This window comes from Thunnus albacares, chromosome 11, assembly GCF_914725855.1.
Source record: "Thunnus albacares chromosome 11, fThuAlb1.1, whole genome shotgun sequence".
Taxonomy (NCBI): domain Eukaryota; kingdom Metazoa; phylum Chordata; class Actinopteri; order Scombriformes; family Scombridae; genus Thunnus; species Thunnus albacares.
The window spans coordinates 28,670,353-28,694,753 of NC_058116.1; the positions used below are offsets into that span (position 1 = coordinate 28,670,353).

General features: G+C 40.0%; 1 protein-coding gene across 18 annotated transcripts in view; it reads left to right on the forward strand.

Moving 5' to 3' along the window:
- The window catches only part of clasp1a (cytoplasmic linker associated protein 1a), a 94,737-nt gene that overhangs the window by 67,195 nt on the left and 3,141 nt on the right, over positions 1-24,401 (forward strand). For 3 of the 18 annotated variants that reach the window (XM_044365315.1, XM_044365317.1, XM_044365329.1), the window contains 19 exons: positions 2,128-2,286; positions 4,899-5,002; positions 6,095-6,118; positions 6,803-7,047; positions 7,839-7,902; positions 8,063-8,065; positions 8,183-8,346; positions 8,845-8,923; positions 9,021-9,164; positions 11,738-11,887; positions 13,225-13,331; positions 14,085-14,210; positions 15,823-15,970; positions 16,623-16,869; positions 18,461-18,517; positions 19,695-19,885; positions 20,078-20,206; positions 21,533-21,739; positions 22,239-22,355. In XM_044365315.1, coding sequence (XP_044221250.1) covers positions 2,128-2,286; positions 4,899-5,002; positions 6,095-6,118; positions 6,803-7,047; positions 7,839-7,902; positions 8,063-8,065; positions 8,183-8,346; positions 8,845-8,923; positions 9,021-9,164; positions 11,738-11,887; positions 13,225-13,331; positions 14,085-14,210; positions 15,823-15,970; positions 16,623-16,869; positions 18,461-18,517; positions 19,695-19,885; positions 20,078-20,206; positions 21,533-21,739; positions 22,239-22,355 — 2,465 coding nt within the window. The remainder of the gene's footprint in view (positions 1-2,127; positions 2,287-4,898; positions 5,003-6,094; positions 6,119-6,802; positions 7,048-7,838; positions 7,903-8,062; positions 8,066-8,182; positions 8,347-8,844; positions 8,924-9,020; positions 9,165-11,737; positions 11,888-13,224; positions 13,332-14,084; positions 14,211-15,822; positions 15,971-16,622; positions 16,870-18,460; positions 18,518-19,694; positions 19,886-20,077; positions 20,207-21,532; positions 21,740-22,238; positions 22,356-24,401) is intronic. The other 15 variants (XM_044365318.1, XM_044365321.1, XM_044365324.1 and 12 more) reach the window with 11 other exon arrangements.

The window sequence follows — 24,401 nt, forward strand, 5'->3', positions numbered from 1 at the left end:
GCATCATTGACCACACAGGTGTCCTCATCACCACACAGCACACGAACACACACGTACTGACAAGTGACAGAAGGTGACGCAGGATCATGTCAGAGATGAGTGAAACTGAACCTTCTTATCTCTAACTTCCTGATAAAGAGATAAACTCGTGTTTCTGTTTTGTCATTTGAAACACTGCAGCGCTCACATTTCCTGTACTCAGACACTGTACAGATATATTGTCACAACAACAACAACATATGGTTTTAAACCTCTCTTCATCACGATCGAACTGTTAGGACTGTAGTCTCCTGGTCGACCGGTCGATTAGTTGGTCGATATGCTCTCGTCCGACCAAATTCTCATTAGTCGAATAATCACTGTGTTACTTTCATGAGGAGAAAAGTGCTACATCAACAGCCTTCCAGGATTAATCCATTATTTCCTGCGGCGGGAGGGACAGACTAACAAATTACCTGTGAAAACAGGGGTGTATTCAAAACACACCCCGTTGAATCAGTGTTTCTCCTATAATTATAACAACAAGAATTCCCACCAGGCCAAAAAATATTCTTTAATGTCAAAAATAACACCAAACATCCATTCAATCAATAGTGTTTGGGAGTCTCTGTGCGACACTGTTCTGGTACGTGAGTCAACCTCTGTGTCGTTGCCCGGGAAACTATCGATAGTGACTAATCGATTAGTTGACGATTATGTACGATTTCAGCCCTACAAACTGTACACACCTCATGCATAGTTTTTGTCTAAAGCCGATTGCTCACAGGTCTATTCTGATGTATGATTGATTGACAGTCTGCAGTAGTTGACATGAATGGTAATAAAGCTTGTCTGACTTTTTGTAGTACTGTTGGTAGTCGTCACCAAAAGGATTAAATGGTGTTACTGGGTAATGTGGGGAAAACATCTTCCAGAAAGTCAATACCATGTGATTATTCAGCTCTACAGATCCCAGCAGAGTCATACCTTTCCTGACAGTCTGAGTCATCGGACGTTTCCTCGTTCGTCATGGTTTTTAAATCGATGGTCATCTTTAATAGACTGGATGTTTTTTGTATCTATTTTTTTTTTTTATAGTTACAGTAGCTTTATTTTGAAATCTGTTCATTGTGATGTAGTTTAAATAAGAGAAAATGTTGATTGTTTCAGATAAATTGCAGATCTTTTCTTTTTGTTCAACTTTGTTTGCAGCAAAAAGAAACACATTATTAATATTTATAGGTTTGTTTGATAAGGGAAGGTTTGTTTTTTCATCTCAATGTGATGTGTTGATGTTAAAAAAATCCAATTGTCCCTTTTTCTGTATCTAATCTTTGTCACAAATTAACAGTTCAAAGCTTGTGTTGCTCTTTTGAGTGTGTCATACTATCTAACCTTTTTACTGGCAGTATGCTGTTTGACCAACTCACTCACCCAGCACTCTACCGCCGCCTTTTTCTTCTTTTTCTCATTCACTTTCCTTTCTTCTTTATCTCCCTCTTTATCTTCCTATATATACTGTATTTTTAGCAGCAATGCTCAAGGATGACGATATCAGTGGATTGTCTCTGCGTTCCTCCACACTTTAGTCCAGAGCTGTGACCAGAGATATCTCTACCGGCAGGACTGTCAAGATATTTGTTGTGGATATTCAGAGACTTCAGTAGATCATTCGTAATGATTTTGGTAACTGCCTAAACTTCTGTCTAGTGCCACAGCCAGATAGATATGTCCATTTGATGTAGGAAACAATTGAACTGAATTTTACTGAGCACATTCACGCTTCCCAGAGAATTAAACCTTTTCATTTTGGAAAAGTTATTAAACTCGCCTGTTAATTCATGGGCACGACTTGGTATAAACGTTGTGGAGCACATTCAAGGAAATCAAGCCTTGTGGTTTTAATGACATTATAGCCTTTTGTCGTAACATTTAAAACACTGTAGCACCACCAGCATTGCTCAGTCCAAAACATTCATCATGTTGAGTGCATTATTGCATCCTCTAGGGGCCCTCCTGCTTAGCTTTATACTCTTAAGTCTTCCTCTTTCACTAGTCCTGCTCTTCTTTTTTTCCCATTTCTATCTCACCCTGACATTACCCCATGAATGCACACTGACATTCCCACCTAACTTGTTGTCCTGACAGCCAGCCTGTGTGGTAAAGCTCTTCTTCCTGCTGCTCTTCCCTACCGCACGCTAGCCCGGAGCCGCATTCCCCGCCCCAGCATGAGTCAGGGTTGCAGTCGCGACACCAGTCGCGAGAGCAGCCGCGACACCAGCCCCGCTCGGGGCTTTACTCCTCTGGGTGAGTACCGCTGTGCTACTAGCTGTCCTGGACCAGCTCGTCCAGCCCAGAGTGTCCCAGCTGAACAATCTTTACCAAAACCTCACATGCCATCTGCAGTTTTTCCTCTGCAGTATCTTCTACCTCTGCCTGAGTCTCTCTGTGCATGCACTAACTGTGACTTTCTTGGTTTAGGGAAGTTATTATTCTGTGAGCTGGATACAGCTTGTTTTTCTTTTTTGAATCTTTTTATTTATTATTTTAAGTTTATATAGATTATAGAAGTTCCATCTTCAAATGTACCTTCTTTATTTTGGACTGTTTTAAGTTGGATTCATGTGTTTGAATTGTTTCTGGAAAAATGTGTGCATAAGTTGTGGTTTTAAGTATAAATGTCATCATTAAAATATTTTACGAGTTAAGCACAGGTGAAGACACAGAGGAGAAAAGGTACAGAATAAATACACAATAGAAGCACCGAAATAGGAAGTAATCACTGTAGCTTGTCGTCATGGTAACCTGTAACCAGTGTGCAGCAGTTGTTACTGTACTTGTTGTGCTGTAACATCTCAGGGAAGTTAAGTCATAACTCATGAAGGAATCTATAAAGCAGGAGTGAAGAACTGTAATTGTTGTTAGCATTGAATGGGTGAACCACTTATTTGCTTTTGTTTCTATAGATCATCAGTATAAGTGATGGAGTTGGTGGCGATTGTTTTGGAAACAGCACATTTAATATTTGTGCTAACGGTTGAAATATAAAAGATTTATTAACTCTTTTTTTGTTTTCTGCCATCTTAAAATAGAACTGGGATCACTCCTGTACGTTCAGTCTTAATTGAGCCTCCATAAAGTTACCATAACAGCTGATTGATGTAGTGTATGCACGATTTCTTAATTGTCATAAGTGACAAAGTGGTGGAGTGGACACACATACTGCCCCCCCCCCCCCACTATACAATATATTCAAATGTATGTAATGACTGTTTTCACACCACAGAGATAACCGAAATCTCTGTAGAGGTTAAGTCAAGCCAAATTATGGTTTTGATTCATGAAGAAGCATCGATCTTGATCATATAATGAACAGGTTATTATTAATTCTGTCATAACAGAAACTAATTTCTATTGTAAAAAGTGAATAAATATCAAGCCAGACTGCAACTAACTCGATCAATCGTTTTGTCTCTAAAACGTCAGAAAATAGTGAAAAATTCAGTTATAATTTAAAATATAATTTAATTTATAGAGTCCATAATGACATTTTCAAATGTCATTCAAATGTTTTATTCAATTTACAGTCCAAAACTGAAAGATAATCACTTTACTATCATGTATGTCACAAAGAAGTTGCAACCAGTAAATGTTTGACATTTTTCTTTCAAAAATTTCTTTCTGATTATCAAAAGAGTTGCTGATTAATTTTCTGTCGATTTTCTAATCAATTAATTGACTAATCATTGCAGACAGATATATTTTTTTAAAATTAAAAACACAAGCAAGATCAAACGGACGACGTAGCGTTATGAAAATGGCTTGCGAGCGTCACCTTAAAGGCTGGTGTGTAACATGCAGTGTGTGTCACTAACCCCCTGGTCCGGATGTTGCCCACCTCTCCTGTCCCCTGCAGCCTCCCGACGTCACTCCCGTTCAACCAGCGCTCTCTCCACAGCCGACCCCCACGGCCAGTCAGGTGACCTGCATGCCCAGATGTCCCGACCCCTCCCAACCCCTCGGGGGTTTTCCCCCCCTAAACGTCCTCTCTCAGAGGCACCGATGTACCCGCATGCTTCTGTGGTTGTGTTAAGTGATGTGACTGCAGGCGATTTAATTTATTTTAGTGTTTTATTTAGTACTTTAGCAAACAGGAACGGTAAGAATAGACAAGGTGTATTTTTTTTTTTTAAGCATGTAAAGGGAAACATTTTGTGCTCATCTGCTTGTCCCTTAATCACCAATTTTCATTTTTGGTGCTTCATATTTTACTTTAAGCTGTTGGGTTGTGATCTACAGTCTTTGATGTCCTGACTCAGCTTAGCTTTATGTGTTGTTGTTATTTGCCGTTTTGACAGTTTTTATGATTTTTTCAGTCACGTTTCATTCGGCAGCCTGCAGTTTGTTTTGTAGATGCAGCAGATTTGCATTTTAAAAGTTTTGTTCTTCAGGCTTCTTCACCCGGGAGGAGCCTGTAACCTTTCTAGATGCCCTCATCTGGTTTTATCATCCTTTGAACTTTGTGATTTGTGCCTCTGTTGTTTTAAATATTTTGACATACCAGCTCATATTTATGTTTTTTTCCTCTTTGGTGAATTGTTGATCCATCATCTCTCGGTGATATGGTATAGCTGTAATAGATTTCTCCTTCATCCTCTGTTTGGGTTCTTCTTTTGTAACATGTATCTTTTCATTTTGCTTTTGGTGGTTGGAGACTTGACAATCTTCCCCTCTAAAGCTCTTTTTTCATCTCTTCATTTATGTTCAATTGTGTCTTAAGAAACAGTAACTTTCTCTGTGTGTTATGTATGAAAGCATTCTTTGCTTTATGTCTTCAGGTAAGTTACAGTGCCCACGCTTACCGTTGTTACGAAGCTTCACTCACCATCTCTCCTTTTCCTTTCCTGTGTCCTGTCTAGACCGGTACGGTTTGATTCATCAAGCTAGAATCTCTGCGTCAGTAAACGCCATGAGGGTCCTTAACACTGGTACTGAGGTGGAGGCAGCAGTAGCTGATGCTCTGGTGAGTTGATGTGGTGTTCTGCCTTCAGGAGAGACATAATGTTAAGAGGTCTCTTGTCATTGAGAGGGGATTGTTGTTAACGAAAGCACTAGGCGAGGTTTTCAAACTCACTAACCGGCTCACAATACAGAAGTGTTACAGTATAAACTGGAGGTATATAACATTGGTAATGAGGATTTTCTTTCTAGTGCTGCTTGAAAATAGCCTTTCAAAGCCAGATCCCAGTTTTTCATCTGCTCATTGAAGTGTGGCACATCACAAAAGATGTTTTCCTGCGACAGACGCCGTGTCAAATATGCTTTCTATTGATGAGTTCTTTCCTGTGCTTGGACCCAATGGAAATTCGATGAATGTATCACTTGCTGGCCTGTCGTTTGGTCCATAAAATGTCGATCACTGTTTCCTAAAGTCCAATATGTAACCTCCAATGTCTTGTTTTGTCCATAATCCAAAGATATTCAGTTTACTATGAAAGAAGGTGAAAGAAACTAGAAAAAATTCACATTTAAGAAGCTGGAAAAAGAGAATTTTGGCATTTTTTTTCTATCTCAAAATGATTAACTGATAACCAAAATAATTGGCAATTCATTTTCTGTCGATCCACCAATTGATTAACCAACAAAACGTTGCAGCTCTACATATTCCAGTATCATGTTAACTGAGCGTTCACCACAGTGTCTGTTATTGTTCTGCTCAGGTGATTTTAAATTAATGTTTTCCTCACTTAAATCAAAAACTGAGTTTGTGAAACATTGTGTTTTTGTAAAGTTACAGTCTAATATCTCTGCTCACATATATTGATTACACTGTAATAAACGTTATCTTTAAATGTGAAAAATTAGAAAGATATTGTGCTCATTGATGAGAATGACTCAAACATTATCAAGCCTATGAGATACATCGAGATGTGAATGTATTCCTCTACTCTGAGCTTTAGTGAGAATATCTGAACTCTTGCAGTCACACAGATTAGTTATAATGTTAAATGTCTGGTCTGGACAGTCTAGACTGTACTTGTTCTTTGTTCCCCTCCTTTAAACCTTCCCTCTCTCCTCTTTTCCCTCTTGGTTGTTTTTTTTTTTACCATTTCAGCTATTAGGAGACTCCAGGAATAAGGTAGTTGGTCATTTTACATACTGTTTGTATATCCATTGCCACCACGCACTAATCAAGTTCAGAGATGGATAATGCAGCTTGGCTCATTATAGTGGCTCATGATGCTTCTCCACCCCGACTGATTTTTATTCATTTATTTTATGATTTAGTTTTATCATCGCATCCCAAATGTGTGCATCTACGATCCCTCTGCAAAGATTTTTTTCCCGCATTGTGATATTATTTTGTTGAACCTCATTGTTTTTGGTACTTTACTCATATGTGTTTTTTTTTTTCTTTTTTCCAAAAGTCCATCATAACATTAAATATGCTCTATTGTTTGTAGTTTCCCCCACTGCATTGCATTTGTAGTCAAGACCTCTGCTTACTTGTTGCACTGCTTGACTGGCTTTTGATCATGTAGAAGAAACATTGTTTGATTTTTAACTCAGTGATTGCATATCATAACTGTGTATAAACTATTGAATTTAACCTCAAAGTAAAAAGAATCGCTGAAATAAAAGATATTACACAACACAAAACGATAGAGAAACAGCATGGCTACCTGATGCGACTGGCAACCTTCTATCAGAGATTCTTACCTTGCAGCTGAGTTCACTTTCCCTGCCGAGCTTGTTTAACATAAAGGCATCATCGTGCTCTGCTGTCATACCATACGCCTTCCTGTTCTTCTGTCTCCCGCAGAGGAAGCCTTTGAGGCGGAGGTACGAATCACCAGGAATGTACTCTGACGACGACGCCAACAGCGACGCATCCAGCGCCTGCTCGGAGCGCTCGTACGGCTCAAGGAACGGCGGCATCCCCCATTATCTGCGCCAGACAGAGGATGTGGCGGAGGTCCTGAACCACTGCGCCAGCTCCAACTGGTCAGAGAGGAAGGAGGGCCTGCTGGGCCTGCAGAATCTCCTCAAGAGCCAAAGAATACTGAGGTGAGATTGAGAGGTGGCAAACTTAAAGACTGCAATGAGTGTCGCTTACCACAGTACATTGTGTGTATCATTAAGGTCTAACAAGTGATGAAGGCATTTCCTCCTTCAAACAAAGTTATGTTTTTTAAGTATTGGGCTCTTCTCATTTCTCTATTTTGTGCCTCCTCGTCTCCTCTCTCCTCCGTCCTCCTGCTCGTGACCCAGAAATCAATCTCAGCACATCAAGTTTAAGGATGTTTCAATTCCTAAAATGCATCTGGAGGAGAGAGGAGCGAGGAGAGAGGAGGCTGGCCAGAGGAGCTATGAGCGAGGATGCACAGGTGTATCCTTTGCGGAAGTCTTTTTGGCACCTGTGATGTATAAAAGAGGCGTGACACTCAACTGGAATATACAAACCATTTGAGAGGAGGCGAGGATGTACAAAATGAAAAATCAGAAGAGGGGACTGTAAATCCTGCATTGTTTACATCTGTGTTTACTGGCTTGTCTTCTTCTTCCCTGCCTTTGTGGGTGAAATACTGCCACCTGTAGATCAGTGGAATAGTGTGAAACCATCATGTCACCTTTTATGTATAGAATACTTGTTTTTGTCTTGCACATGTGAGACAAACACAACAGCGACCCACTCGAGTCAGAAACTCCACAGTCTACCTTTAGCTGTGGACTGGTGCTCTGTAGGCAGCGTGCTAAAGTGTGACCAAATAAATAAAATCAAATGAAAAAAGTGTGTGTCATCTGTAACGTTAATGTTCTGCACTGATTTGGTGATTTGTGTCTTTTCTTCACTGTAGCCGAGTGGAGCTGAAGAGACTTTGTGAGATCTTCACAAGAATGTTTGCAGATCCACATAGTAAGGTAAAGAAGAATTGTACTAACTGAAGCAGAGTATGATGATATTATTTTGATTTCAGCATGATATTTGAAATACGGCTGTAAATGCCAAAGCTGTGACTTATCTGAAACTAACTGAGTGTCTCTTGTTGCATGGTCTGCCTTGCTGTGGATTTAACAACAGAGAGTAAGTGTGTTTTTAGTCCATACTTGGATATTAACCAAAAATCTGGCTAAACATGAGCATTTGAATCCATTTTTATGTCAAAGTAAGATTACTCTGCGACCGCGTCTTTGTTCTCAGGTGTTCAGCATGTTCCTGGAGACTCTCGTGGATTTCGTCACGGTACACAGAGAGGACCTGCAGGACTGGCTTTTTGTCCTGCTCACCCAGCTGCTGAAGAAGATGGGGGCAGACCTGCTGGGCTCAGTCCAGGCCAAAGTCCAGAAGGCTCTGGATATCACAAGGTCTGAAATGCAAGCGGGGGCCATGGTTGTCCAGGTCACAGAGCGGGGATTAGCAAGGACTACTGATAGATAAGGGGATATTTCACACTATTGGAAATTCCATTTATCTATTCAGTTAGTGTGAAATGTTCAACATCAATAATTGGCTGACCAGTGATACAGTCAGTTAGCAACACACTCACAATCCGTCAGTAATCTATCTATAAAAAATAACATTTAAGTGATTGAGGGAAGTGTTTATAGCTGTTTTGAATGGCCGCACTCAAAGGTAGGACATTAATGGTGTTGTATACACAAGAAAGACAGATGTAGTTGCATGAAGAAGGAAAAAAGAGCACTTTATTTGAGGCATACTGAGGCCTTAAGGCACTAAGTCAGTGGTCAGTGTTATCAATAAGCTGACTGGTACAATCTCACAACCTCCAGCTTGTTTAATAATGTTCCATAATAGGATAAACAGTCTAATATAAAGGAAAACTCTTCTTCATCTTTTTTTAGGGAGTCCTTCCCATTTGACCAACAGTTCAACATTCTGATGAGGTTTATCGTGGATCAGACTCAGACACCAAACCTCAAGGTATAGTAAAAACAGAGAGGTCGATGTTATTTGAAGGCAAAATGATTGGTGACTACATGCAATCCTTGTGAGCTTTCAATGCTTGTCGTCTCTTCAGGTAAAGGTGGCCATTTTGAAGTACATTGAGTCCTTGGCTCGGCAGATGGACCCGACAGACTTTGTCAACTCCAGCGAGACTCGTCTGGCTGTATCTCGTATCATCACCTGGACCACCGAACCCAAAAGTTCTGATGTCAGGAAGGTAGGCCAACTCTCTGTGTTGAATCTGATCGGGGGACAAATATCTCGGGGCAACTTTACACCATGATTGGTTTGACCTACTATTCAGCACTGACAGTGGAAATCTCTTTCAAAAACTTAAACATGATTTAATCCAGAATGTTGTTTCCTATTGTTCCTTTATTCCCCTTTTCTTGATTTCATATTTGTTCTTATTTTCAGCGGGATGCATATATTCAATACATGTTTTTAACTTTTTGATCTTTATCATTGGAGTGATCAGAGAATATTATAGTGTTCATTTTATTTTTAGGTCAACGAGGTGTGATACAGGACAGAACGGGTGCTTTAATCCTCATGTTGCAATGTCACAGCTCTAAACCAAAAACTAAATTCTTATGCTTCCATCTTAACGAAAAGTAGACGTATTAGATCTCACATTGAAGCCTTCTTTCTTTGCCTCAGGACCAATTAGTGGACATATAATCTTCATTAATATAATATACTAAACTATATTATTATTAATGATACTGCAAGTGGGCAAGATTATTGCAAAACTAATCGCTTGGAGACAGATGTAAATTGTTAATTGTTTGCAGAATATTTATTTGCAGAACAAATCCATTATCCGTGAAGGATTACGTCTTGCTTGACATTTAATCAGTGGATACATTGGACAGCCAGTGGCATCTTATATACTTACATGCTTTTTTTTTTTTTTTTTTTTTTTAAAAAGTGAAATCTTCAGGCTGTAGTGTTTGTTTAGCAGCAGTTGTAAACTTTGATAATAGGCCCTCTCCATGTGGATGGCCTTGGGTCAACGGCCCATTATCTTCCCCTTCTTTCATGCGCGTCATGTTCTCCCTCTGTGTAGCCCTTCTGTTTGTTTTTCCACTGCTGCTCTTCCAAGTGAAATCCTCACCTAGTTTCAAATCAGGGCCTGACCTCCAGGCAGGGTTAGAATAAATCTACGAAGACAGAATAGTTGTGTTAGTCTGTTTTTTTTTTCGTTTTCTTTAGTGAGTATAAAATATCCATTATCTGGGAAGATTAAACGACACCGTATTGCTTTGTGCCAGGTTGTTATGAAAGATTGGTACAGTATTGCATCCAAATGTGATGGTGGGGGAGGACCTGTGTCATGCTGTAATGCCCATTCTGCCTTGCCACTGTGCCCCAGACCCTTCATAACTGGGTGAGCGAGGAGCTAGCTGGCAGGTCCAGTACTGCAGCGTTACTTTCCACTGAGGGCAACCAGGAAGAAAGGTGTAAGCAGGTAGAGCCCGCTCCCAACAGCCAACTACAACACGCCATGAAAAGCACGCAATGCCCCGCCTGCCCGGTGCCCTAACCAAACCACCTTCAAGACTGTGAAAACTTCCGAGTGTGGCATCTCTCACTCACCTCTACCATTTACGCTCTAGCTGATTTGCTGTAACAACCTCCTAAGAAACAAGTTTGTGCCTTGATCACTCACCCAAATAGATTGAGCTTGTTATGCAACAAGGAAAGATGTAGGTTTAACCGTCATATTTTTTTCCAAATACAGGAAAAGGCTTGTTGCTTTGTATGAACTGACATGTTGGTCAATTTTTATTGCTCAACTTTGATAGGAATGCTGTTTTGTTACTACTGAGTGCCTAACACATTTTGTTTGTCTCACTCACCCTAACAACCTCTAATCCACCTGCATACCTGCCTGCATGTCGTTAACATTCAGTTTGTTTTATACAAGAATAGAGATTAATAAGACTTTCAAAACATCTTTTGAAAGTAGCTTGATAATACAGTAGTTTCTGTAGTATCTGTATGTGTAGTGTCAAGTGATAATAGTATTCAGACTCTATAGGAAGGAGCAAGAGCTAGATGCATCCCTCCCAATTAAACAACAAATACTGTATCCATAAGTCCTTACTGGTCAACCTTGGCACAAATAACAAGAATCACATTCTAATCATCACAAAATAATTCAATCAGATAGTCAGTCAATCATTTAACTGCTTATTTTCAGTCAGTAAATATAGAGAAGGAAAACCTTCAGCTCAGGATCCTCTAGGTTATTGTAGCTCACATCCAGTTTTCAGTATAATGTTTTGTAATTAACCAAACCATCACCTTGGTATCATTAAACATGAACCTGTATTCCTTCAACAATAGCAAACTAGTACTTTCTACAGGCCCCATTACATTTGATTTGTTACTCACTTGCATGTTGCAACAACGATGAAGTGACAATGTCCTTGAACAGATGAATTCTTCTTAAGTTTTTCACTGAATGCAGCTTTGAACACTCACCCTTTAACAGTTTCTTTCTACAGGCTAATGAGTATGTTTGTGTAACAAGAAGTGCACTGTTGGCTGCCCTGGTTTCAGAAGTGTTTTGACCTTTGTTAGCAACAAACTTTGCATCATGTCCTGTACTTTTTCTGCTTTTTATAAATTAAAAAATGTCAGTTCAGCTTTGTTGTCTGACCAGTAACTTCTGGTGAAACTACTGTTTGAAACACACGGTCAAGGCACTTCTGTAACCAAGGAACCCATCTGAACTTTCCACTCTGTCCCCTTTCCTAACCTGTTGTGCTACACTGCCTCCAGGCGGCCCAGGTGGTGCTGATAGCTTTGTTTGAGCTCAACACCCCAGAGTTCACCATGCTGTTGGGAGCTCTGCCCAAGACCTTCCAGGATGGAGCCACTAAACTGCTGCACAACCACCTGAAGAACTCGAGTAATACCAGCAGCAGCGTGGTAAGTTGAGCAAAACTCTGTTGTATTTGATGCCGTCCGTGCAAGAGTCCAACTCTTAGGGGAAAAAAAGATGCACAAAGTCACCACAGAGAAGCGAGGCTCTTGTAGGTCAATAGGATTATCAGACAGCAGCACCGTTCACCAGAGGTCTTTATCATGAAGCAAGTTCAACTTAGTCTGCCTCTCTTTGGGTGAGCTGGCTTCACTGAGCCTAACAACGGCCATCCTGGATCACTGGTATCACGAAGCTGGCTATCAACTATCTCAGTCAGCTCTGAATTTTCTTATCCAGCTATGTTCATGTGAAAGAGGCGGGGTTGTTAATTACGAGCGCCATCTTCAGAACCATGAATGATGAAATTAATATGATACGAGATGAAACGGTGACACCAAATACCTGCGAGAATGTTCTGTTTTAGCGACAGCAAAAAGTCATATTTAACGAAGTGAAATGTAAACAATATAATTATACAACACAATGAGAAGATGTAGAAATAATTTCCAAATATTAAAAGGCTACGGCTTGAAATACATGTGGGAATTAATATATATGACTTAAGTATAGAGTGAGTATTTTTTGCTTTTTAATTGGATGATGGATAAATTATTATAAGACTGTTTCTGCTACCAAAGCAAAGAGAGGAAAAGTAGTTAATGACTGATGAGGTCTATGTGACTGAAATGTTGCATTTGTAATCACAGGAGCCAATTAACAGTGTGTGGATTATTTTTCTAATAAAAGACAACAGAGGATTTTGTTTTTTATTTCCAGTTATCATCGCACAGTTGTCTCATGTTATTCTGAGCTATAAAATCATCCACGCCGCCATGTCATACTGATGAAATAAACTTTGCACAATTAAAATACAGCTAATCATAAATATATGTTTAGTGTCATAAATGATTCCTCAGTTTGTTCGCTCCATTTTAAAACCAGAGTGGAAATGGAAGGCTGGAGCAATAAGTGATTCTACTGACCCATAAATCCCAAGTTTATTTTATCATTTGGCCCCTAAAGCTGTTATTTTTGGAAGCTATATCAGAGCTTGTGATGCTACAGTGGCTTCCTGTTTACATAGTTGGTTGCTTGTTATTGAACAGCGCAACAGATGTTTCCTAGCAACTGATTTACACAATACTTAAGTGTTTTACTAGTTAAGACATTTCCTTAAGTTTTAATGGTGCAACCTGATTAAGTAAATTAGTAGTTTGAAACTAGCTAGTAGTTATTAGAACTTGAGACACAAACTTTAGTGATGGATTTACATCCAGCTGCCTAATCTAATTATTGATGAGTTGCCACATTTAGATTTCATCATTATATCATTGCTTTGCAGGGGTCTCCGAGCAACACCATTGGCCGAACGCCATCACGCCACACCCCCAGCAGAACCAGTCCGCTCACCTCTCCAACCAACTGTTCGCATGGAGGACTGTCTCCAAGGTAACCACTGATCTGTTCTCAACTTATTATCTACAACACACCTCCTGTCCTAATGCATGGCTGTGGGTTAACCATATGGATGCGGCTGCAGTCAGAATCATTTATAGTCAAACTAACTAACATAAAATTTAACACACGGGTCAGTAGGAGCCTGTTAAAGAGTGAGTTGCTCAGAGGGGTTGATTTGAGCATATTTGGGTAGAAATAAAGGAGCCAAATCAGTTTCTCCACACATCAAATACAAGTTTTAAACACCTCCTACTGACTGGTGAAATATATCTGCCTTAGACACAATTGGAGCTGTAAAATAACTGATAACCAGGCCCTTTTGAAGTTGCCACAACTTTCTATACTTGCTCCTTTGCCAATGTAATGAGGCTGGTGACTGATAATTATGGTTTCCTATAATAGTTTACTTCTCTCTGACTGAGCAGCTCATTCAGCTGAGGCACTGTACAGGTCGCAAGCAGACACCCATAAACACAGATAATAAAGATACTGTGATATTTGTTTTATGTACTTTGTGGGATTCTGCCACTTTTCTAATGCTCTCCTCTGAATTAACACTTTCGCTTGATCTTAAAGCTCAGACTAGTTTCTTTTTGTCTCTTCTCTTTCTTCCGCACACTTGTCGTTTTTTCTCTTTCTCCCCCCCTTGTCTCGTCTCGTCTTGTCTCATTGTCTTTTCCTCCATCCCTCATTCTCTTACTCCTGTCTGTCCATCCTTGCCTCCCGGCCGCGCTGTGGCAACAGTCGGTTATGGGGTTGGGGTGTCGACGGACTGTCAAAGAACCCCCCTGCCCCTCCTCCTCCTCCTCCGCCTCACTCCACCCCTGCTGCCCCCTCCCTAAGGGTCCTGCGCAGAGCATATTCACCCAGGTAATGAGGTGGGCTGAGACATAAAGGAGATTATGCCCTCAAGGAAACCAGGCCCTTGTCCTTTTCCTAATCCAAATGTCCTTTTTCCAAACCAGTTGAGAGGATCTTTTAGTTGTCAGTTAAATGGGAAAATCATGTAACATTGCCTCAGTGATGCGCTTAATGCCGTGTTATGTGTGAAATCTGTAATAAGTCACACACTTAAGGTTGATGTATACTTCAGTCTTGACCCTTTGCTTTCTAAAAACGAATCTATTTCTAAAGCAATGCTAAAGCTGGTTCCCAACCTCATCAGGGGTGAAACAAGGTGATGCTTTTATATAAATGATTTGGCCAAAGAAGTGAAATCTTTAAAGCGTGGGCTAATGTCTGGAGGGGAAATGATAAGATGACGTTAGTTTTATTATCGCCATCTGAAGACAAAATGCAGCAGATGCTCTGCTACACTAATGAGTGGTGTAAAAAATGGAGACCCTCCTTTACCTGCTGTACTTAACAGTTTAAAGTTGGATCATATAAACTGAATTATGCAGACAGATACATATCTCAGTTTCTATGTATTTGAACATATGAATTTTATAAAACGTTCTTGCCGAATCAAAAATTTGAAGGATATGAGTTTCCAAACTTACTCTAAACTGTTTCACGCTTGTGTGTTTCCTGTGCTTGATAATACTGCCGGGGTTTGGGGCCTTAGAAATATCTTTATGTGTGAATCAGTGCTGTAAGATATTTTCTGGGTGTGCACAAATATGCACCAAAGTTGGCTATAGTGGGAGACATGGGATGGGAATCAGGTGAGGCTACAGCTCAGTTATGGAAATGGTTACTTGATATGGAAGAAAGTAGGTTGATGAGACAAATATTTATCTGGGATAAACAAATTATTGGTTCTTGGTCTGAAGATATGTTGTTGAGGCTTTTTTTTAATAAGGAAAAGCTCAACATTAATCTGTGTTTGTCCAGAAGAAAGAGCAGTGGGCTGATGATATATGTTTTATATAATTTGTCTAAAAAGTAAAGATCTGTATGTGCCCCGCTGAGATCTGGTATTTTACCTCTGACTGTTGAAACTGGATAAAATTAATGAAATAGAAGAAGAAAAGCAGATTTGTCAAATGTGTCTAAATGATACAGAAAATGAGTTCCATTTTGTTTTCTACTGTCCTTTTTATTGTGAACTGTGTGATGCTTTGTCTAGTAAGATGAAATATATATTGATTTTGTAAATCTGGATGATGCACAAAGACTGAGTCGGCTGTTCACATATGGAACATATAAATTAATCATTTATCTGGAGAAATCCTGGAGAAGAGGAAAAAAAAACTCTTTACAAAGACAGTCTGTAGATATGTAACAGTTCTTTATGTGAACAGTTCATGAGGGATTGTTGTTTTGTTTTGTTTTTATTTTGTTTGTGTTCTTTTTCTTTTCCTTTATCTGCACGCTTTGCATATGCAATACTGGAAGATGTATGTTTTATAAAACTAAACTAAACTAAACTAAAGCACTTTGCATGAAGGCAAAACAAACTCATGCTTGTGTATCTTCTTCCAATCAATAATTAATAATTTTCATGTGTATTTCTGTCCGTGTTTGTTTGTTCCGGTAGCATGATGGAGTACGACACCGAGAACATGAATTCGGAAGAGATCTACAGCTCGCTGCGCGGCGTCACCGAGGCCATCCAGAGCTTCAGCTACCGCAGCCAGGAAGACCTGAATGAGCCAATCAGACGGGAGGGCAAGAGGGACGACGCAGTGAGTCATAAACATTTTCATCTTAGCAGGATTTTCCTGAATATTCCTGCTTAGAAAATGATATTCAGAGGTTTTAAGCCTCAGTCCAACATTATAGGGTGGCAGCTGTTCAACCTGTTTTTGCATTAAATTATTAAGATTAATTTAATTTAAATGAAATGTCCTCTCTTGCACAAAAAATCAAGCAGTTGTTTTTCAGTTTAACCTATCTGTATGCTAAACAGTGGCTCTTGTATCCTGACTAAATAATGTTCCTGAACCATTTCACCTTTTGTTGGAAAGGATTACATTTTTATTTATCATGTTAATGGAAATCGGATATGGATGTTAATAAACTGTCAAAACCAGATTGGATCTCTGCCTTCCTTTGGCTCTGTGAGTTAATGACACATTAAGAGTGTAGCTGAATATTGGAATATGAGTCAAAATGTTCCTGATACCTGACTAAAGGGCTTAATGATTTGCCTCGATATGTCAGTGTAGAGCTCCTGTTATATAACAGCAAATCAAATACTTTAAAAAACTCCTTTTGCTGCCAAGGAAAATCATCCTTCAGTCTGCATAAACAAGAAGTCCTTCACTTATTCAGTTCTTTTGTCTCATATTCTCCCTCCTCCTGCCCCCCCCCCTTCTCCCCCCGGCTGTCTCACAGGCTGGGAGAGAAGGAGTAGCGTCGTCCCCCGGCTCTGACGCCCGCCTGGGCTTGGACGTGGTGGAAGGGGGTCGCACCGCCTTGGACAACAAGACCTCGCTGCTCAACACGCCGTCGTCGCGCTCCTTCTCCGGACCGCGCAGTCGCGAGTTTGCTCCTTACGGCTATGGAGAAACCATCTGTACCTACGACAAGAGCGCCCTGAAGGAGGCCGTGTTTGACGATGACGTGGAGCAGTTCCGCGACTGTGAGTTCGTGAGATAATAAAGCCGCTTAAGATGTGCTGTTAGATAGATAAAGATATAAAATTACAACATACCGCACTAAAATCTTATTTAAAGCACGTAGCGTTCTTGTTCCGAAACACTTCATTTAAGTGTGTTACACATTATTGGACATTTTATGTGATTTAGTTCAAATTTAACTTTTCAGATGCAATCTGTATAACTGCAACTGGCTTCAACAAACGCGATGAAAAGAATTACACTCAGATGCTCCACTGAAACTGACGATATAGAAGCACCTTTATAATTAACAATAAAATATGATATGCTAACATACTACTGAAAAACAAAGTCTCTCCATGTTCCACTGACGTGCTCTCGTACACACTACTGACATGTTTTCTACTCATTAATATTCATTTATTCAATAAATACAGTATACACTTTACAGTATATTCTTACCACTAAGTAGGGCAAAAAATCATGATCATGATTATTTTGGTCAATATTGAGATCATGATCATTTAACACGATTACTTGTTGACTTTGGAAACATCATGCATTTTTAATAGTGGATTTCCTTGAACTTAATCTGATTAAACTTAATCATTAAACTAAAATAATAAATAAAAATAAATGCGATCAAAATAAATAAGATCAACTATGTTGTTGTGCCACAACCTACCAAGAACTCCTAACGTTTGATAAATAAAAGTAAAGTTAGGATTTGTTGTCGGCTTGAGACGAGAGAAAAAGAGAGAGAGAGAGAGTAGCGGTGGTCGAGCGAGCCAGAGAGTGAATGAAGAATGAAGAGAGGGAGCAGCGGTAGTGAGAACAAAGCCAGTAAATGAGAGAAATAAAACGTTATTTTCTGATTGTTTCATGGCAAACGGAGAAAAATGTCCTCCTCTTGTCCTAAACTAGTCCTAAACACTAGAGCACTTCCTTGTTTTGTGAATAAAACGGTACACAAGACAAAACGAGAGCATTATTGCGAAACAGAATGCAGCACAATAATCTTCTATGTGGATTATCTTGTTTTCATGATCGTTGGAAGCCAAAATTGTAACCCAACCATACCACTGAGGGTCACAATATTTCATACTTAGGAACTTGCTGCCTTTTATAGTTCTGATGAAGAAAGTAAAAAGGTTATCACAGGAATGTCCACCTCGTCCATATGTAAATCATTCTGCCGATCCATCCGTCATCCACCATCGCCCCATCGTGCAGCGTGATCACGTCATGTTGTTCCTGAAAGGTCACTGCTGTTAAATGACTTGAAACAAGAAATTCTGTCAACCACAAATGTGTCAATGATTATTTGTAGTCTGCTTTGACTACACATTGTGTTGTATCGTAAACATCGTATTCTACAAGTCGACACATCTTGACACTGAAGAAGTGAAATTTTCTCTGGTTTGTGAGTCCGCAGCTCCTCTTTTTGTCAAACACAAACCAAACCTGTGCATCAGTTGTTGTTGTTGTCATCACATCCTTTGCACCCTCCTGTCTCCCCTCTATATATCCCGCACCTCCACCTTCATCCCTCCTCCACCTCCCCCTCCTCACTCCCCCCCTCCTCCTCCTCCTCCTCCTCCTCCTCCTCTCCAGGCCGACGTCAGGAAAGTGGTGAAAACAAGATGACGCTCCCCAAGGTCTTTGCTCCTGGTAAAGATGCCTCCCTCCCCCACCCCCCCGCCTGACAGACTCACTGACAGACTCTGAACAGATTTAACTGACTTCACTCCACTCACCCTTTTTCTGTGTTTACATTATTCACTCAACTCTCTCCAGTCCCATCACCAGTTTTTTTTTAATTTTCTCTTTAACTCTACGACTTTTATCTCCAAGTCCGACCTTTCTATGCTGCTCGAATCAGCTGACCTACTGAGTGCTTTCTTCTAATGGTTGCAGCATCCTCTGCATTACGCTAAATGTTTGTGTGATTGTGTTAAAATGACTAATATGAGTTTCTGTCATGGCGTAGAATATATATACTGCATACTGACTGCTATAGAATAGGTTTAAACAGTGATAAATGATTGAAACCATTGAAAAAATAACAACGCTTTTATTCCTCAACTGTATATACAAACTTTTTTAATGGCACAGACAAAGTTTTTGACTGCTGAGATGTAACATTTAAAGGATAAGGCTGCCAAACCAATGAACTGATATACTTACAAGTATTGTGTGTGTATCAAAATCTGATATAGAGCCTGTAGAGCCTCTGTTGTTGTCCAAAAACTATTAAAAACACGTCAATGAGCCTCACAGCTGCACTGAGTCACATGTTCCTTCACCACAGAGAGTTTGGGATCTGTAGTTTGTTTAGAAACGGCTCCAAAGACTCCAGATCACATTTTCATTCTCTAGAAAGTCAGACGCCACTGAGCACTGCGGGAACGCACTTCTGTTTGCAGAGCTCCGATAGCTAGTTGTGCTACATATATCACAAAATCTTGACTGAAGCTATAATGTATTACAAGTCGGGAGGTCGTGATATGTAGCACAACTAGCTATCGATTTCCCGCACATGCTCAGTGGTGTCTACCTTACACAGAACTACTCTCCTAAGACTGGAAATGTGATCGCTCTTATTAGTCTTTGGTGCTGTTCCTTAACGAACTACTGTGCCCATCATTCTCATGATGAAGGAACATGTCACCCCAGTGCAGCGGTTCAGAGATGAGATTCATTCTGAGATGTTAGTCTTTAAAAAATGAAAGATTATTAGATTAAAAAACCAATGGATGATGCTAAGGATTAGGTTGTTTTGGGGCCGTGACGAGTTGCTGTGTTTTTGACGTGGAACTTCTTCCTCTCTTCCTCTCTCGGCGAGCAGTCGGTCAGGACCACTCAGACATGGTAGCCGACCTGCTGAAGGAACTGTCCAATCACAACGAGCGTTCTGAGGAGCGTAAAGGCGCTCTGGTGGATTTGCTGAAGATCACACGAGAAGACAGCCTGGCCGTTTGGGACGAACACTTCAAAACTATCCTGCTCCTCTTGCTGGAAACACTGGGTGATAAAGACGTACGTTATCTGTGTGTTTGTCATTCATAGAGGTTTTTTTAATTATCATACAGTAAAATCTTGTGAATGTTAGTGTGCAGAGGACAATAATCACATCCCTAACCCTTCAATCTGATAGAATATGTGAGTATTCATGGATTAGCAGGATATTTCTACTTTTACCCAACTGTTCATGCCGTTGTTTTCCTCCAGCACACCATCCGAGCCCTGGCCCTGCGCGTGCTGAAGGAAATTCTGCGGAACCAGCCGGCCCGCTTCAAAAACTACGCCGAGCTCACCATCATGAAGACGCTGGAGGCTCACAAAGATTCTCACAAGGAGGTACATAGCTCCCACATACAAACGGCTTCACTTTAAAGCTGCATTATTTATTTATTTATTGGTTTTGGGAGTTTTCCGGAGTCATGTTTAAGAATATTCACTCACCTTTTCAACTCTGTTTTCACCAACTCCCGAGAAAAGTATCTGACTCTTTTAGCTGCAAAATGCTCGACTATGTTCAGCAGCTAGTCGCTAACGTCGTCTGTCTGCTGTTTGGTGCTGAGCAAAACCAAAACACTGCAGCTCTCATTAGCTTGACTGAGTCATTTAGCATCTTTTAGCTCAGTCTGTGTGTTCATCACTTCAAGCAGAACCTTTCACATTAAACAGAGTCATTTAAAAATATTGATTAATGCAGCTTTAAACAGATCAGACTCTCCATATTGTACATTTAGAAAACATAGATATACATCACAAACATTTGTTGACAGTATTAAGACATAAAATGACATCTTTCTTCTATTAATTCATGAACTTTAAATACAACTTTTGTGTTTAAAACCTTTTGGACAAACTGAACTTGGAAATTATGTAAAACTTTTACTCACATGCTTATATATAGAATGCCCAAGATATAAAAGAGAGTTCAATAGGTTAATAATTGTTGGCTTTAACAGTTTTAAAAGCCTCCATATCACTTTAATCTGTAATAACAATGACTGAATGAATGCTTTACAGTCCGGTTATCAATATGAGAACAATAACAATAGCCGAACACAATAACCCCGACCTTTGACCTATAAGTCAGGATCACACCGGATAAAACTCGGTGGTTATTCAGGGTTACTCCTACCAGAGAGTGAACAAACAAAGATCAAACGCTGACTTTAAATTAAAGATAAAATACACAAAATAAACACTGTGGCCATCTGTGACACTTGCAGATCAATAATAATCCTCCTGATTTTTGGATAAATAAACAGCATCCAAAAGCCAATACATCAAAAACACAACATCAAGAATATAATTTGTTTTCTTCAAAGAGATCTCGGTACAGTAGATAAATCTGGATAAAGTTGAATTTTTTGCTTGTTGGATACCAGAAGAAGCATTTTGAATCTTCTGCAGGTGTGTAGGATATCAGTCTTGTCAAAATAAAGCGTTTTGGTCTTAAAAAATTTTTAAAAAGATGATTTCTTTGTAGGGAAATTGGTTTCATCTTTAAAGTTTGTGACTTTGAGTCCACTCTGGATGAACTTTATAACTTTTTCAAACCTCAGAAATAAATATGGAGGGACAAAACACTCCATTTATTGTACATGTCATATACTTTCTTCTTCTTTCCTCATTATATCTCCATATTATCACATGTTGATGTGCTTTCAGGTGGTACGTGCGGCTGAGGAGGCGGCGTCCACCCTGGCCGGTTCTATCCATCCAGAGCAGTGCATCAAGGTGCTGTGCCCTATCGTGCAGACGGCCGATTACCCCATCAACCTGGCCGCCATCAAGATGCAAACCAAAGTCATTGAACGCATCGCCAAGGACTCTCTGCTGCAGCTGCTGCCTGACATCATCCCAGGACTCCTGCAGGTCCGCATCTGAGGCCGAGACGGTCTTGTTAGTCCAGACACAGCAGAGATATTCAGATTTAGATTAGTTATATGTGCACAGTTTTATGGATTAGATTCAATTTAATTTGATAAGTTCCTTTTTTTCTATTTCTGACTGGATACTTAACAGCCTCAAAATCTGCAAAAACACTCAACAAAAACACACATTTAAGAAAATATCATGAATATTGTTTTTCCAGACAGCAGTGATAATATTTTTCTCAATTTTTTATGGCTTAAATGACAGGAGAGCAGGTGATTTTTGGGAACACAGACAGAAATGTTCCTGTCTGCTTATTTGGACAATGTGCATATTTGGACAGTGGGAATTATTTGCCTTATTTGTCCCTGGAAATGTTTGCGTGTACTCTGCACTCTCTGCGACTCCTCCCACGTTCCTGCTGACCCCTCATGTGTGTGTATGTGTGTGTGTGCGTGCGCGCGCGCCGTGCCTGATGCTGCCTCGTCTCTCTCCGCAGGGCTATGACAACACAGAGAGCAGCGTTCGCAAGGCCAGTGTGTTCTGTCTGGTGGCTATCTACTCCGTGATTGGCGAGGACCTCAAACCCCACCTGGCACAGCTCACGGGCAGCAAGGTAGCGACGGCTGCCAACAAGTCTTCGCATGTACACACACACACGCACGCGCGCACACACATTTACTAACCAAAACCTCTTCGACAGACGCGGAGCCTTATCATCTTCCCATGTTGTTATTTCTCAGCCGGTTCCAGCCGGGGTCATATTTGCCCTACTTTCACTACAACATGTGTCCTTGGGTTACGTAAGGTTCTGAGGGTCAGGTTCACCCCACCTATGATCTGTAGGACAGCTGCTTATCTAAAAAGGAGTTTAATACATACAGTATGGACTGAGTGAAAGGACAGCCGCTTTCTCAACTTTGAAAATTATTTTGGTGCAAACAAAAACACAGAGTGGAGCCGTATAATCAGAAAGAAAGCATCCTTTTTCTTGTTATGAGGTCCAGATTGGATATAAAGGCAAATTCATAAGAAGTTGTGGAAAAATGCACATTCATAAGTATCTAACAGGATGCATTCTGGGATATGAAATCCTGCAACAGTTGGATTTTTGTATTTTATGGCTAATTATTTATCCTAAACATTAAAAAAAATCTACTGAGAGTTTGTTAATAAGCAGCCAAATATCAGTGTTTGTTTACACTTGTAATGAAATGAAGAGTTTGAGAGCTTATAATGAAGAGATCACAGGGAGAACTGTCAGACATCACAGCATTGTCTCCTTTCATGAAGGCTGTCCCTGTGTTTCCTCGGCTGGAAGCACATTTCCTTCAGCGTTTAGACAATTCAAACATCTTATCATTACTGCCACTCCTGGTAAATTCAGTTAGTTTGGATCCTTCCTCGTTTCAAATGTATCCTCGATTAAAATCTCCTTCAGACAGTGTGTAGATTGTTGCTGAACGCTCTGATGCTGCAGCAGAACATGAGTTTGTTTCAGATGGAGGTCGGATCATGTTCCCAATACAAACAAAACACTACAGAATTTGTGACCACCTCCTGTAAAAGGTCTCAGTACAATCGTTGTGTTCAAATCTGCACAAACGAATCGTACCAATAAGAGTCTGATTCAACCCGACTAAACGTCACTGGGCTCTATTAATCAATAATAATACCTGAAGGGGTCAAAACTCCAGTGACACTTGTAGCATAAAGAGCAACTTTATTAAGAGCTCCAGACTCTTTCTCTCTCCATGTTCATTGGAAGTAGGAGGAGTTGTGCCAGAAACTCTTGCTCTACTTTTAATCAATAATTCTTTAACCCCTTAACATCCACCCTTTTTATAGATTTTTTTTTGCCTATTTGGCATACCCAAATGGAAAAGCTTCTAACAGAAGAACTGTAAGGCCATGATGCATGTATCAGGCTGCATTTGACAAGTGACATCTTCTAGTTTCTGGAAATCTGTTTGTTTAGCATGTGGCTAAAACACAAACAAAACTACATCAGTTCAAATATAAGGCTCAAAGAAGTGTTTTTGGTCCTCGTTTATAATGAGTCATATTTGAATAACACTAATTAGGACATGATTTATGCCACAAATATGCAGAACACATAAACCTTCTACATCTTGTCAACCTGTATAATATTCCAGACCTCTAGGCCTTACATTATGGGAGCTCGGGAGTTTTTAGTTTGTGGTGTCACTGGTGTCCCCAAACCTCTCCAATCATCTCCAATTGGCCAAATTGTGCTTTGACTCATTACTGTGTGATGCTACCGCTTACAACTGGTGACCTGGTGGATTTTAAGAGGTTAAATATCTCAACAGTTTTCCAAAAAAATTATTTTCTGATCTAGAATTTGCAACCAATTCTTCTTTTGCTTCAATTGAAAAATGCTGTAAAGTTAGAAATCACTGAGGTGAGATCAAACCAAAATCTCTTTGCAAGATATTGCAGATACTGTTGCAACTTAAGTATCTGGATCTGAGCCCAGATGTTGGTTTTAAGTGTGTAGACGCAACAGTCGGTGTCATTGTGTAATCAGTAATGGTGTCCATGAGTGAGATGATTAACAAGAAAGGAGACAAGAGGAAAAAACATACATGCAACACCAATTACTTTTTTGGTTTATTTTACATTTCTCTAATCTTTGCTT